At 37.4% G+C, this 12470-nt stretch overlaps 1 protein-coding gene across 1 annotated transcript in view; it reads left to right on the forward strand.

Annotated features, from left to right (window-relative positions):
- LOC150105503 (adenylate cyclase type 1-like) overlaps positions 1–12470 on the forward strand; it is a 280605-nt gene that overhangs the window by 175860 nt on the left and 92275 nt on the right. The window contains exons 13-14 of the mRNA XM_090393976.1: positions 1667–1762; positions 8638–8897. Of these exons, the coding sequence (XP_090250102.1) occupies positions 1667–1762; positions 8638–8897 (356 nt within the window). The remainder of the gene's footprint in view (positions 1–1666; positions 1763–8637; positions 8898–12470) is intronic.

Genomic DNA, 12470 nt, shown 5'->3' on the forward strand with positions numbered 1-12470 from the left:
TCGTTTTTTCATTATTAGGCCAAGAACTTTTCAGACCACCCTCGTGGCTTGTAATCTGTTTATCCCAAATTGCATAACTTTACATTTCTTCACATTAAAATGATACCCATTATCTTTTGCCCATACTGACAGCATGTTGATATCATTCTGCAAACTCTCCACATTACCACGATTCACTATTACTCTACCTAATTTTGCATGATCAGCAAATGGCTGAATATGTCCTTTCAGGTGATTTCCTATATCATTTATGTACAAATTAAACCATAGTGGACCTAGCACTGAACCTTGTGGCACACCACTGGTCACCTGTTCTTGTCTTGATTCTATCTCTCCATACACCAGTCTTTGATATTTGTCCAGTAGCCACCCTCTTATCCACATAACCAATGTCATATTCATTCCCATTTTTTCTAATTAGCACACCAAAGTTCTATTTGATATTCTGTCCAATGCCTTTATTGAATCCAGCAGATCATTGTGTAGCCATTTCTTTTATCCAACTCGGCTGTCACTCTATTATTATTATTATTATTATTATTATTCATGACACCTCCAAGGAGTCCGAAGACTCATCGCGGGAGGACACCTACAACTGTCTCAACCACTACACCGAACCTCTACTACGAATCATCTCCATCAACGCCCACCTTCACCACTACCACAACTAGTATTTTTTGTCTGTAAATTGCGTGTGTTCTGAAGGGCCGATTTGTCTGTATGCGGGATGAAAAACCCGTGTTTCCGGGAGAAAAAACCCTGCTACCTCTGTATGAGATCGGCTAACTCACCTTCGATTGAAATCGTCCAGACAAAGATTCCTCCCATCGCGACGAGAATCGAACTTAGGCCTATTCCAATCGAAGGACGCAATGTACAATTGTTCTTCCAATTGCGCTACGGAGGCGCAGTAGTTAGTAAAAGTTAGTAAATTACTAAGGCATGACTGATCCTTTATAGAGCCATGCTGCCTCTCATAGAGTATCATATTCTTATCCACCCATTCTTGAATTCTCTTTTTGACTAATTTTTTTCAGTACTTTTATCAACACTCCTGAGATGCTGATTGGTGTATAGTTTGTTACTGCAGTCATAGAACCCTTCCTTATTCAAGGGAACTATTTTGCCCTCTTTCCACTTCCTTGGAACTCTATCAGAGCTGAGGCTTAATTTAAAGAGCCTAGTAAGGGATATTGCTAGTTCATTTGCACATTCTTACAAAACATAAGCAGATATCCCATCTAATCTCACAGCTGTATTTACCTTGAGACTCTATAATATCTTAAGAACTGCTCCAATAAAGTGTCCTTAAAATAAAACCTACCTGTGCGGACAGGTAGGTTTTATTACTGCAGTTTTTACAAAGCAACTGTGAAAGTTTTTATTACAGTTTTTCAAGAATGCTTTATATTACCCTGGATTGGATTTAATTGAAGTAATATTAAATATGCAGCATTAATTTCATTTATATTGTATGAGTTTATGATCACATTGGATATGGACAAATTTCAGGTATTAAAAACAATTGAAGACACTAAATAATATAAAAAAAAAAAAAAAAAAAAAAACGGTAAATTAAGTTTGATAACTTAATTTACTCTAGGTTGTAATTTTTAGTATTCAGCATTATGGAATAAGCTAATTTTAGTATTTTGTCTTTATTTAGTGCATTATGTGGGACATCAGTCGAGTATTCCTACTCCGATTAGCTGTCACAATCTTCACAGTGGTTGTTGTGTATGCTGTGGCTCAAGTCAATGTGGTAAGTGCCTTGAAGTGTAAATTTCGTTATGCAGTATATATATCCTACATTAAATGGATGTTGAATTTGATATATCAGCAAAAGAAAACTTTATTTTTGAAACTCAGAGTAAAACAAGCCAACATTAATACTTATATTGTTGAACACAGTGGGTGTAAACACTATTTCTGAGTCTTAAATTTTAATTCTAGTTTCATAAGAATAATTACCATTGCAGTAAAGACGAGAAATTTTTGCAAATTTCTTGTCCTTCTTTCGCATGAGTTTTTCATCATTCTTCCATCTCTTTCTCTCCTCTGTCAAATTCCATTACTTCTTTGTAATGTTGTTTTTCTTATTTTTTTTTTATCATATTTATTTTCTTCTTGCATCTCTCCAGGTAATCCTTTAGTCTTTATTGTGGAATGAGAATGTTTGAAGTCATGTTGGAGGTTTAATGGAATATTATCAGCACTGACAAAGGATTAGAAATAATTTTAATCCTTCCAATATTTCATCTCCATCACAGAGATATCTTCAGGGATTACAAAAAACTTTTTGTCACCACACACACACACACACACACACACACACACAAATAATACAATAGTGAGTGAAACTAAGTCCTATCTATGTGGTGCACCCTCTATGGGCATTTGCAGGTGGCCTAGGATGTAAAGAGGGATCTCTGATAATTAATGTTTCCCAAATTGTGGGAAGTTTAATGCAACCGTATTTATTTAAAATTCAGTTGATTCCTGAGTGCAGATGCAGATTCAAAGAATAGTCTTTCTTTTTTGAATTTACTATGGTGGAGCATGGTGGTTTTTTTCCAGGAGATCCTGTAGGTTGTATCTAAAACATGATCTGCAAGGCCAGATTGACCACAATCGTGATTGCAGATGCATGACTTGTGTTGTTCTAACCGGATGGTTGCTGATCAACCTGTCTGTCCAAAGTAAGCCAGTTTACAGGCACAAGGTACTCTATATACTCCAGGCACTGAGAGAGGAGGGAGCTGGTCTTTGGTGGAATGGATAAGGGTAGCAAGTTTACAGTGGGACTTAAAAGCTGTATGGAGGTGGTACTTTTTTTTCTGATTTACTACAGATATAAGGTATGGTGATGGCATTTCTGAAGTCCTTCTGAAGAGATGGCTGGGGAATGGGGAAGGACTTGATTATTTTTTTAATTCTGTAGTCACTGTAGCCATTGGAAAGGAAGGTGTTGTGTATGTGTTTGAGTTTGGTTGAAAGGGCAGTTTCACTGGAACAAAGATTGTGGTTTCTATTGGTAAGAGTTTTAATAATGCCATATTGCTGAGCGGGATAGTGGGAGAGTTTGTGAATGTATCTGCCTGTATGAGTAGGTTTTCTATATACAGAGAAAGAAAGGCTACCATTAGGAAGGGTAAACTATTGTTATTTTCCTTTTCCATTGTAAACTGGATTCTTGGATGTAGACTATTGAGATGACTGAGGAAGGAATCTAATGTGTCTGGACCATGAGGTCAAATAGAGAACACTTCATCTACATATCTTAGCCAGATAGAATGTTTTAGAGGGGAAGAGTCTATGGCTCGTTTTCCAAAATTTTTCATGTAAAGATTGGTGAAAGGGGGGGGGGGAACCCATGGCAGTTTCCTCTATCTGTTTGTAGATTTTGTTCTTCCAAGAAAAATAACCAGAGTTGATGGCAAAGGAAAAGAGCTCTAAGATATAAGAAGGAAAAACGTTTTTTTAAGAATGTTAAGGTGTCAATTAGGGGAATATTGGTAAACAATGAGATGATGTCAAAGCTGACCAATGTGTCTGTATTATTTAAGTTAGAGTTTTTTACATAAGATGTGGTAAGACCAGTGAGGGGGGGTCAAAGAGTTAGCTAGCTGCTTTTGACAATTTGTAGCAAAGAGCATTGGTGGCATCTACTACAGGTCTTAGGGGAGAATTGGGTTTGTGGATTTTTGGTAAACAGTATATACGGGGGGGGTGACGAGAACCGAATGGTTTGAGTTTTTTCGTAATGTCAGGATACTTTTTTAAGTAGGTTTTTTAATTTTTTAACTTGAGTTTTTGTGGGGATCATGTTCAAGTGGTATGTAGGTAGAGCGATCACGGAGAATAATATCCATTTTCCGATTATATTCTGAGGCGTTAAGAACGACTGTACCGTTACCCTTATCAGCTCTGGTGATGACAATACTTTTTTCTTTCTGTAATTTTCTGAGGGCAGAGAGTTGTCTGGAAGATAAATTAATTTTTGGAGGCGACTACCGGGCGAGGATGTTAGCAACATCAAGTCTGATGGTATTGGCTTTTCTGGCAGGGGCGAATTCTCCATGCTTGTTGTGCAAGCTCATTACTTGAGAAAGAAGTAATATTTATTTGTTAATAAATGCATGCATTTATAAGCATTCCATTTAGGCTTTTATTTTTGTAGACAGAAGACGTCTTAAGTTTGCGCTGCAATAAATGAGCTTTGCGTTGTGTATCGGAGGCCGATGCTTGCTCGTCTAGTCAAAGCTACCTTGGCTTGCTTGGTTGTAGGAGCTTCCAGGTCCTTGCATCAGCACTGTGATTTCATGCGTGCACATAGCCATTTCACATCGTCTCACTCTATTGCTTAAACACAGGCCATACGCAGTCAACGTAGCTCTAGCCAGTGAGTTTCAGCCAGCCTTTACAAGTGTGCGTGTTGCTTGGGAAATTAAGTTACAACCAACTTGCACACTGGCCATTAACATATGACGATGTTATTGACCAGTTCATAAAGAAGAACCGTAGGGTAGAATTCAAGTAGCTAAATTGAAAAAGATAGAATATCATTTGTAAAATAAATGTTGTATTTGTATGATTAAATGTACATAAATTTCTAAATATATAGTTTTAAATGGTCAGTAATTCTTTATTCCGCTAATCAGACTTCAATCACACCTCTCACTCCCTGAATGATAACAAGTGCAAGCGTGAATTTCAAGACCAGCATTTGCCCCTAGTTTCTGGAGCTAAGTGACAGATTCTGCGTTCGATGTTGTACATAATATCCAATACCGGAACTTCTTTAGGTGCGACGGCAAAATTATGTCAGAGGCTTAGGGCACTAACAGCATCTTTGCTGAGTCTTTTAGAAGATAGACTGACTACTGTATGGAGCGGTTCAACTTGAGGTAGCTTTTTAGATTTGCAAAGGTTATTAAACTTTTTGATTTGCTTATTTTTTATTTTTTGGAATTCTTTCTGAGAGGAAGCTTCTGAGATGCCAAAGAGAATGGACCAAAGTTCAGGATTGAGTATAGCAGAGAGCTCTGATTGTAACGAGCCAATGGTGGCGTTTGTCGTAGTGAGGCTGGCATGAGTTGCTGTAATCTGTTCTTGTAAATATTGTGCCAGACTAGCACGTTTGTATATCCGGAGGGCTTTATTTGATTTAAAGTTGGCTTTAAGTCTAACACAGTTAGGAATAACTCTGAGTCCTGACATCTTTTTAAAAAAGGCCAGCAGATTTAATTGTCCCAATAAGTGTAGTTTCGACTTACCGTATTGTTTTGCTTTGCATGCTATTTCTTCACCATGAATGATCAGAATCCGTGTGTTGAGGCTTAAGTGCTGTGAAGAATTCATGTTGGAGGATTAATGAAATATTATCAGCACTGAGAAAGGATTAAAAATAATTTTAGTACTTCCAATATTTCATCTCTGTCACAGAGACATCTTCAGGGATTACAAAAAAACTTTTTGTAACAACACACACACACACACACACACACAAATAATACAATAGTGAGTGAAACTAAAGCCCTATCTAGGTGGTGCGCCTCTCACACCCCTCTTGCCAATTTTTACATGGAAAATTTTGAATAACGAGACATAGACTCTTCTCCTCTAAAACCTTCAATCTGGCTAAGATCATCTACATATCTTAGCCAGATAGAAAGTTTTAGAGGGGAAGAGTCTATGGTTCTCTATTTGGCCTCATGGCCCAGACACATTAGATTATTTCCTCAGTCATCTCGATAGTCTACATCCAAGAATCCAGTTTACGATAGAAAAGGAAAATAACAATAGTTTACCCTTCCTAGACACCTTAGTAACATGCCTTCCTAATGGTAGCCTTTCTTTCTCTGTATATAGAAAACTTACTCATACAGGCAGATACATTCACAAACTCTGCCACCACCACCACCACCCCTCTCAGCAATATGGCATTATTAAAACTCTTACCAATAGAGACCACAATCTTTGTTCCAGTGAAACTGCCCTTTCAACCGAACTCAAACACATATACAACACCTTCGTTTTCAATGGCTACAGTGACTACAGAATTAAAATAATAATCAAATCCTTTCCGATTCCCTGACCATCTCTGCAGAAATGTCATCACCATATCTTACATCTGTGGTACATCAGAAAAAATAGCCAGATCATTAAAAAAGTACAACCTCCATACAGCTTTTAAGCCCCACTGTAAACTTGCTACCCTTATCCGTTCCTCCAAAGACCAACTCCCTCCTCTCTCAGTGCCTGGAGCATATAGAGTACCTTGTGCCTGTAAACTGGCTTACTTCAGACAGACGGGTAGATCAGCAATCATCCGGTTAGAAGAACGCAAGTTATACATCTGCAATCACGATTATGGTCAATCTGGTCTTGCAGATCATGTTTGGATACAACCCACAGGATCTCCTGGAAAAAAACCCTCATGCTCCACCATAGTAAATTCAAAAAAGAATGAGTATTCTTTGAATCTGCATCTACACTCAGGAATCAACCGAATTTTAAACAAATACGGCTGCATTAAACTTCCCAAAATTTGGGAAACATTAATTATCAGAGATCCTTCTCTACATCCTAGGCCACCCGCAAATGCCCATAGAGGGCGCACCACCTAGATAGGACTTTAGTTTCACTCACTATTGTATTACAGTAATCCCTCGATTAATGCGCTCCCGATTAGTGCGTAATTTTTTTTCGATATCCAGATTTGATTAGTGCGCCTATATACATTTTAAAAATAAATATTACAGATTTTAAAAATTTTCTTTCTATACATTTTAATGGCTAATTATTTTAAAAATCACTCACCAGGATGAAATGATTTAGTTACCAATTTAAAACATTTTACGAAGTTATTTTTAATGGTATACTACACTACTTCTATGTATACTATGTTCCAAATTTATGTCGTCTGCTATAGTATGCTCAGATTCAAGACCCTTTGACACTTCTGCACGTCACAGAAAGGAGAATCAATCCGTCTTCTGGGATGAATTGTTTATTATTACATGTTGGAAAATTAACTTCTCTTTTATGATCATTGTAGTTTTTAAAGTGGTAACTATTTTGCTTGTATAACAGTTGGGAAATTTTATCTATAAAGCACGTGATTTCGCGTGTTGGCGACCAATTCGTACGTCCTTCATTTCTTTCTCCCCTTCAATGATAACGTCCAAGAGTTAATTAACTCTCATTCTGATGAATTGAGTGATTCCGACCTACTAAATTTAGATGCACAGCGGGAAGATCCCGAAGAATATTAAGAAAATTTAACCACTGATAGTCAACCAAAAGAGATTTCACAGGAACAATTTGAAAATATTTTTCGTACAATCAAAGTTTTTAAGCAGCAATGCTTAGAGGCTGACCCTGATGAAGAGAGAAGCAGTAAAATTTGCAGAAGAGTAGAAGAGGCAATAGGGCCACACCGTCAGTTGTATGAAAAAAAAAAAAAAGAAACAAAATGCCTGCCAAACTACTTTAGCTCAATTCTTTGTTAAGAAGTAGAATAATAAATTTATATTCTGAATATGTTTTATTATCTTTCAGCTTCATGGTTTTCCTTTAACTAGACCCTGAGACATACCCTAATTCTTTTATAAAAAAATTAGGGGTCAAAAAAGAAATCTAAGGAATGAATTATACATTTTCCCATAGGTTATTATATTCGATTAGTGCATTTTTGATTAATGCACCTGTTTTAAAGAATGCATTAGGTGCACTAATCAAGGGATTGCTGTATTTGTGTGTGTGTGTTGCAATCCCTGAAGATGTCTCTGTGATGGAGACGAAATATTGGAAGTATTAAAATTATTTTTAATCCTTTCTCAGTGCTGATAATATTCCATTAAATCTCCAACATGAATTCTTCATAGCACTTAAGCCTCAATACACAAATGTCTAAAGTCCATATAACATTTGGAAAGCATCTCTGTAGTGGTCATTTACTTGTCATCAATTATAGTTTCTGTTTTGCGCTTACTGGGTAATATTAAGAAGCCATTAAGAAGGACAAGCATATTATTATGTGACATGTAACTACAGTTGATGTGGTTACTGTGTCCTGTGAGATTATTGTATCTTGTGTAATGGTTCTCAAAGAAATATTTTTGCTACTGTGAGATTTTTTTTTCTTCTCAGAGTTGCATAGTCAAATAAGAATTGAGACAACAAAAGAAAAACTTGTATTCACATGAAGACAATCATAAGCTATTTGTATATTGGCTGTGTCAGATGGTGATATAAAATATTTTTTGTTTTCTTAGTTCTTAAATTTCCAGAATGGCTAGTTATGTTAAATTATTCATTTATGTTATATGCCTGTTATCTATTTAAAAAGAGCTGTCAATACAAAATGTTAAGGTGTAAATGTGTTCAGATACAGATCTTAAAATGCACTTTCTTTTACACCATAGAGGGATCAGTAGAATAACAGCTAAAATAAATACATTATCTCTTTCAGTTCTCTTGCCTTCATGAATCTGTTATCTATTTAAAAAGAGCTGTCCATACCAATTGTTAAGGTGTAAATGAGTTCAGATACAGATATTAAAATGCACTCTCTTTTACACCATAGAGAGATCAGCAGAATAACAGCTAAAATAAATAAATTATCTCTTTCAGTTCTCTTGCCTTCATGAATCCCTGTGTACTGAATCTTCTGCAAATGTTACCCAGGCTCCAGCAACTTCTGAATATCGCCTATGTCCACTTCCCCATTACATCTTTCTGAGCTGTATTCTCACTTTCTTCCCACTGGTTATCTTTCTGCGCCTGCCCATTATGGTAAAAGGAGCATTACTGCTTCCCATGGCAGCCATTTTTGTTCTAGTGATTGAGATGACTCATGCCACCCTCTTCAGTTGCTATGACTACAGAGTAAGGTAAGAAACTTTATTTTATGTCACTCAGTGAAGTGTGCAATTGCATATATGATGTTGACAGAGCAGAATTTATCAGACTCATAATGTTGAGATTAAAAAAAAAAAAAAATTACATTATCCTCCAATCAACTGCAAATATGAAATCAACATTCCAGAATGATTTTTTTTTTTTTTTTTTTTTTGAGTCCTCTAATGGTTTTTAATTTTTCCAAAGGGGATAGGTGGCAGCAGTGGTGTAGCTAAAGCTTTTGTTATCTGGGGCGATTCCTGAGTTTTCTGCCCCTCTCAATATACACCAAAAATACTACAAAAAGTCAAGACACATAGGGAAATAAATTAAAACACTATGGTTATGTTAGTTGTAAGTATAGTTGTTAAAAACTAATTATTAAGTAATAAAAATTACTAAGTTAACATAAATAAAAGAATCATTGAAAAATAAAATTGTGTCTCAAGTGAAAAGTGCTGCCCAGGGCAGACTGTTCCCCCCACGAGCCATGTCAATGGGTGGCAGTCTTTTTAGTCTTAACTTTTTTTTTTTTGGAAACTGGTAGGTAAGCAGTCTGCGTCACTCACAATTGTTAGGACTGAGTAGATTCTCACAGCACATTAGTTGAAAGGTAATGACCTAAACTTAACTCTATTTTACTTGTATGTACTTATGCTTATTGTACAGTCAATTTTTGCTAAGTTAGAAGAAGAAAATCATTGGTTGGTTGCTTGCATCAGAGATTGGCTAACTCTGCAATTGGGTGAAAAAAGAACTAGTAGAAGAATTTCCTTTATTCACTGGTAAGATAGTGCCATTGCATAAGGGCGGTAGCAGACTGGATGTGTCTAACTATAAGCTAGTTTGTGTTTCATCAGTAGTTGTAAAGATACTGGAGAAATTAGTGAGGGACCATATACAGTGTTGGGGATAGAGCTAGATAACTGTATGCTATACAAGTTGTCTAGCTCTGTGAATGTTTTCTTATTCACTGTTCAGACTTTTATCATTGAACCTGTAACCACAGGTTCAATGGTACAAATCTGAACAGTGAATGTTCTCTAAGAGATTAAGCATGCAGTCTGGAGGAAGAATTCATTATGGAGGCAGCATAAGATGAGTGGTAATCACCAGTTGCACGATGAGTAGAAAGAACAAGCAAGGTAACTCAGTTGGTAATGATTGGAAAAGGGCAGTATGAGTAGCACTCAACCCCATGAGGGAAAACCCCCCCCCCTGGAATTTTTGATATGCAGCTAGTAGAAAGAATGTAATATAATAAATTTAGTTTAATCCTTTATCCAAGTGTGAGCAAACAAAGTTTACGCCTGAAAATATCTTCAGGACTGGGGTAAGGTAGTACAACACCGGGAAACTCGTAGCATAGGTGGAGCAAACTAACATCACTCCTATCTCAGTATTTACCATAATGCAAAACACATCTCCTTGCAGATATGTATAATGTTATGCATTAAGGGACGACCCACTACCCAGACTAGTTTCGACCTTTATTGAGGTCTCTTCAGTGGGAGCCAGGCCCAGAGGTGGAGATACCAGGCAGAAGCAATGGCAGGCCAGGTGTTGTACTACCTTATCCCAGTCCTGAAGATATTTTCAGGTGCAAACTTTGTTTGCTCACACTTGAATAAAGGATTAAACTAAATTTATTATAGTCTAACCAAGTGAAAAATAAACTTTCAACATCAGTAGAAAGAATGATTATGAAGGATGATATTGGTCAATGAAAATGGTAGAAGGATAACCACTGTGGAGTATGTAGTTGAAATAATAAATAACAGTTTATAAAGTTATTTCATCCTTGTGAATGTGACATCATGCAGAGCTGGAGTGTAGTAGGAAGATAGAAGGAAAGACTGATTGTGAGTGAGCACAGGGCATATGTGAAATTCAGTAAACTTGAATATATATTACCACATGTTTTGATGAAATGTGACAGGGAGTTGACATCTGCCATAACATGCTTGAGCCAGAAACAGGCTCAAGCTTTGAATTATAGGCCAATCTGTGTGTCTGGTGTTGTAGTTAAAATGTTGGAGAGAGGACTAAGATCCAGCATTGAGTTGACAACAGTGGCATTCTGTTTGAAGGGCAAAAAGAGGATCAGTTAGTAAGATCTCGGAGAAAGTAGTGAAGGACCGTATACAGCATAGGGCAGATGAGGGTAATGTTATCTCTGAGAGTCAACATGGATTTGTGAAGGGGCACTCTTGTTTTAACAATATGCTAGCCTTTTATGATAAAGTTACAAGAGCAATGGATGAGAGAAAGGCATATACTGCCATTTTCTTAGACTTAGCGAAGGCATTTGACAGGGTGCCACATGATAAGCTGATGTTTAAGTTGCAGCACATGGGTCTGGATGTCAGATTGGTAAACTGGATTGAGGATTGGCTGTCCGATAGGTATGAGAGAGTTGTGTATGGTGCGGCAGTTTCAAGGAAGCAGAGGTTTATAAGTGGGGTCCCACAGGGCTCAGTGCTAGGACCTATATTGTTTAACCTTTATATCAATGACATTGTCAGTGGACTGCAGGGGGATGTTCAGTTGTTTGCAGATGATGCAAAGCTGGGAAGGATTATTAGTAATAGTGCAGATGTAGCAACCCTGCAAGAGGATTTGAATAAGCTAGATAGATGGGCAAATTAATGGGGATATCAGTTTAATGCAGCAAAATGTAAGGTCTTGAGGTTTGGGACATATCGATGGGACCTTGCATACTCTATGGGAGGAGTTATACTGAAGGAAGTAGGGGAGACAAGAGATCTGGGATTCATGATTGATAGAAACCTGAAATTTAGGGGACATATTGCAAAGGTGGTGAAGGTAACACAGAGGATTGCTGTAATAATGAGAAGGACACTGACCTGTAGAGATAAAACAGTTATCATTCCATTGTATAAGACCCTGATCAGATCACACGTGGACTATTGTTCTCAGATTTGGTCCCCAGTATTTGAAGGGGATAAATTAACTGTGGAAAGGGTACAAAGGCGGATAACAAAGATGGTTTCAGGACTGACCATGATAGTTATGAGGATCGGCTGAGGGAATGTGGACTGCAGAGTTTGGTGGATAGGAGAAGGAGAGGTGATATGATTGAGACTTTTAAACTGTTGAGAGGTGGTTACAGGGTTGACACTGGGGAGTTCTTTCGCTTGGTTGAACAGCGGGAAGGAGTGATGACAAGAGGCCATCCCTGGAAGTTAGGAAAGGAAACTGTGAGCAAGAGGGTGAGGAGTGGTTTCTTTGCATGGAGGCTAGTTGAATCATGGAATGCATTGCCTGATGAAGTGGTGAGAGCAAGAACGGTCATTGAGTGGTATGATAGAATTTGTGTTTCTTGGGGCGGGGGGGGGGACCTCCCCTCGATGAGTCTTGATAGACTGTGTTTCTTAGGAAGGACCTCCCACGATGAGTCTTTTGACTCCATGGAGGCCTGAATAATAATAATAAATGTTTTACTAATCTACTTACTTATTACAATAAAGTGACAAGTGCACTGGGCAAGGGAGATTCATGCACAGTGGTATATTTAGATTTTTCAAAGGCCTTTGATTGACTTC

Source organism: Typopeltis vanoorti, chromosome 6 (assembly GCF_054136105.1).
Source record: "Typopeltis vanoorti isolate ZY-2024b chromosome 6, IOZ_Tvanoo_1.0, whole genome shotgun sequence".
Classification (NCBI taxonomy): domain Eukaryota; kingdom Metazoa; phylum Arthropoda; class Arachnida; order Uropygi; family Thelyphonidae; genus Typopeltis; species Typopeltis vanoorti.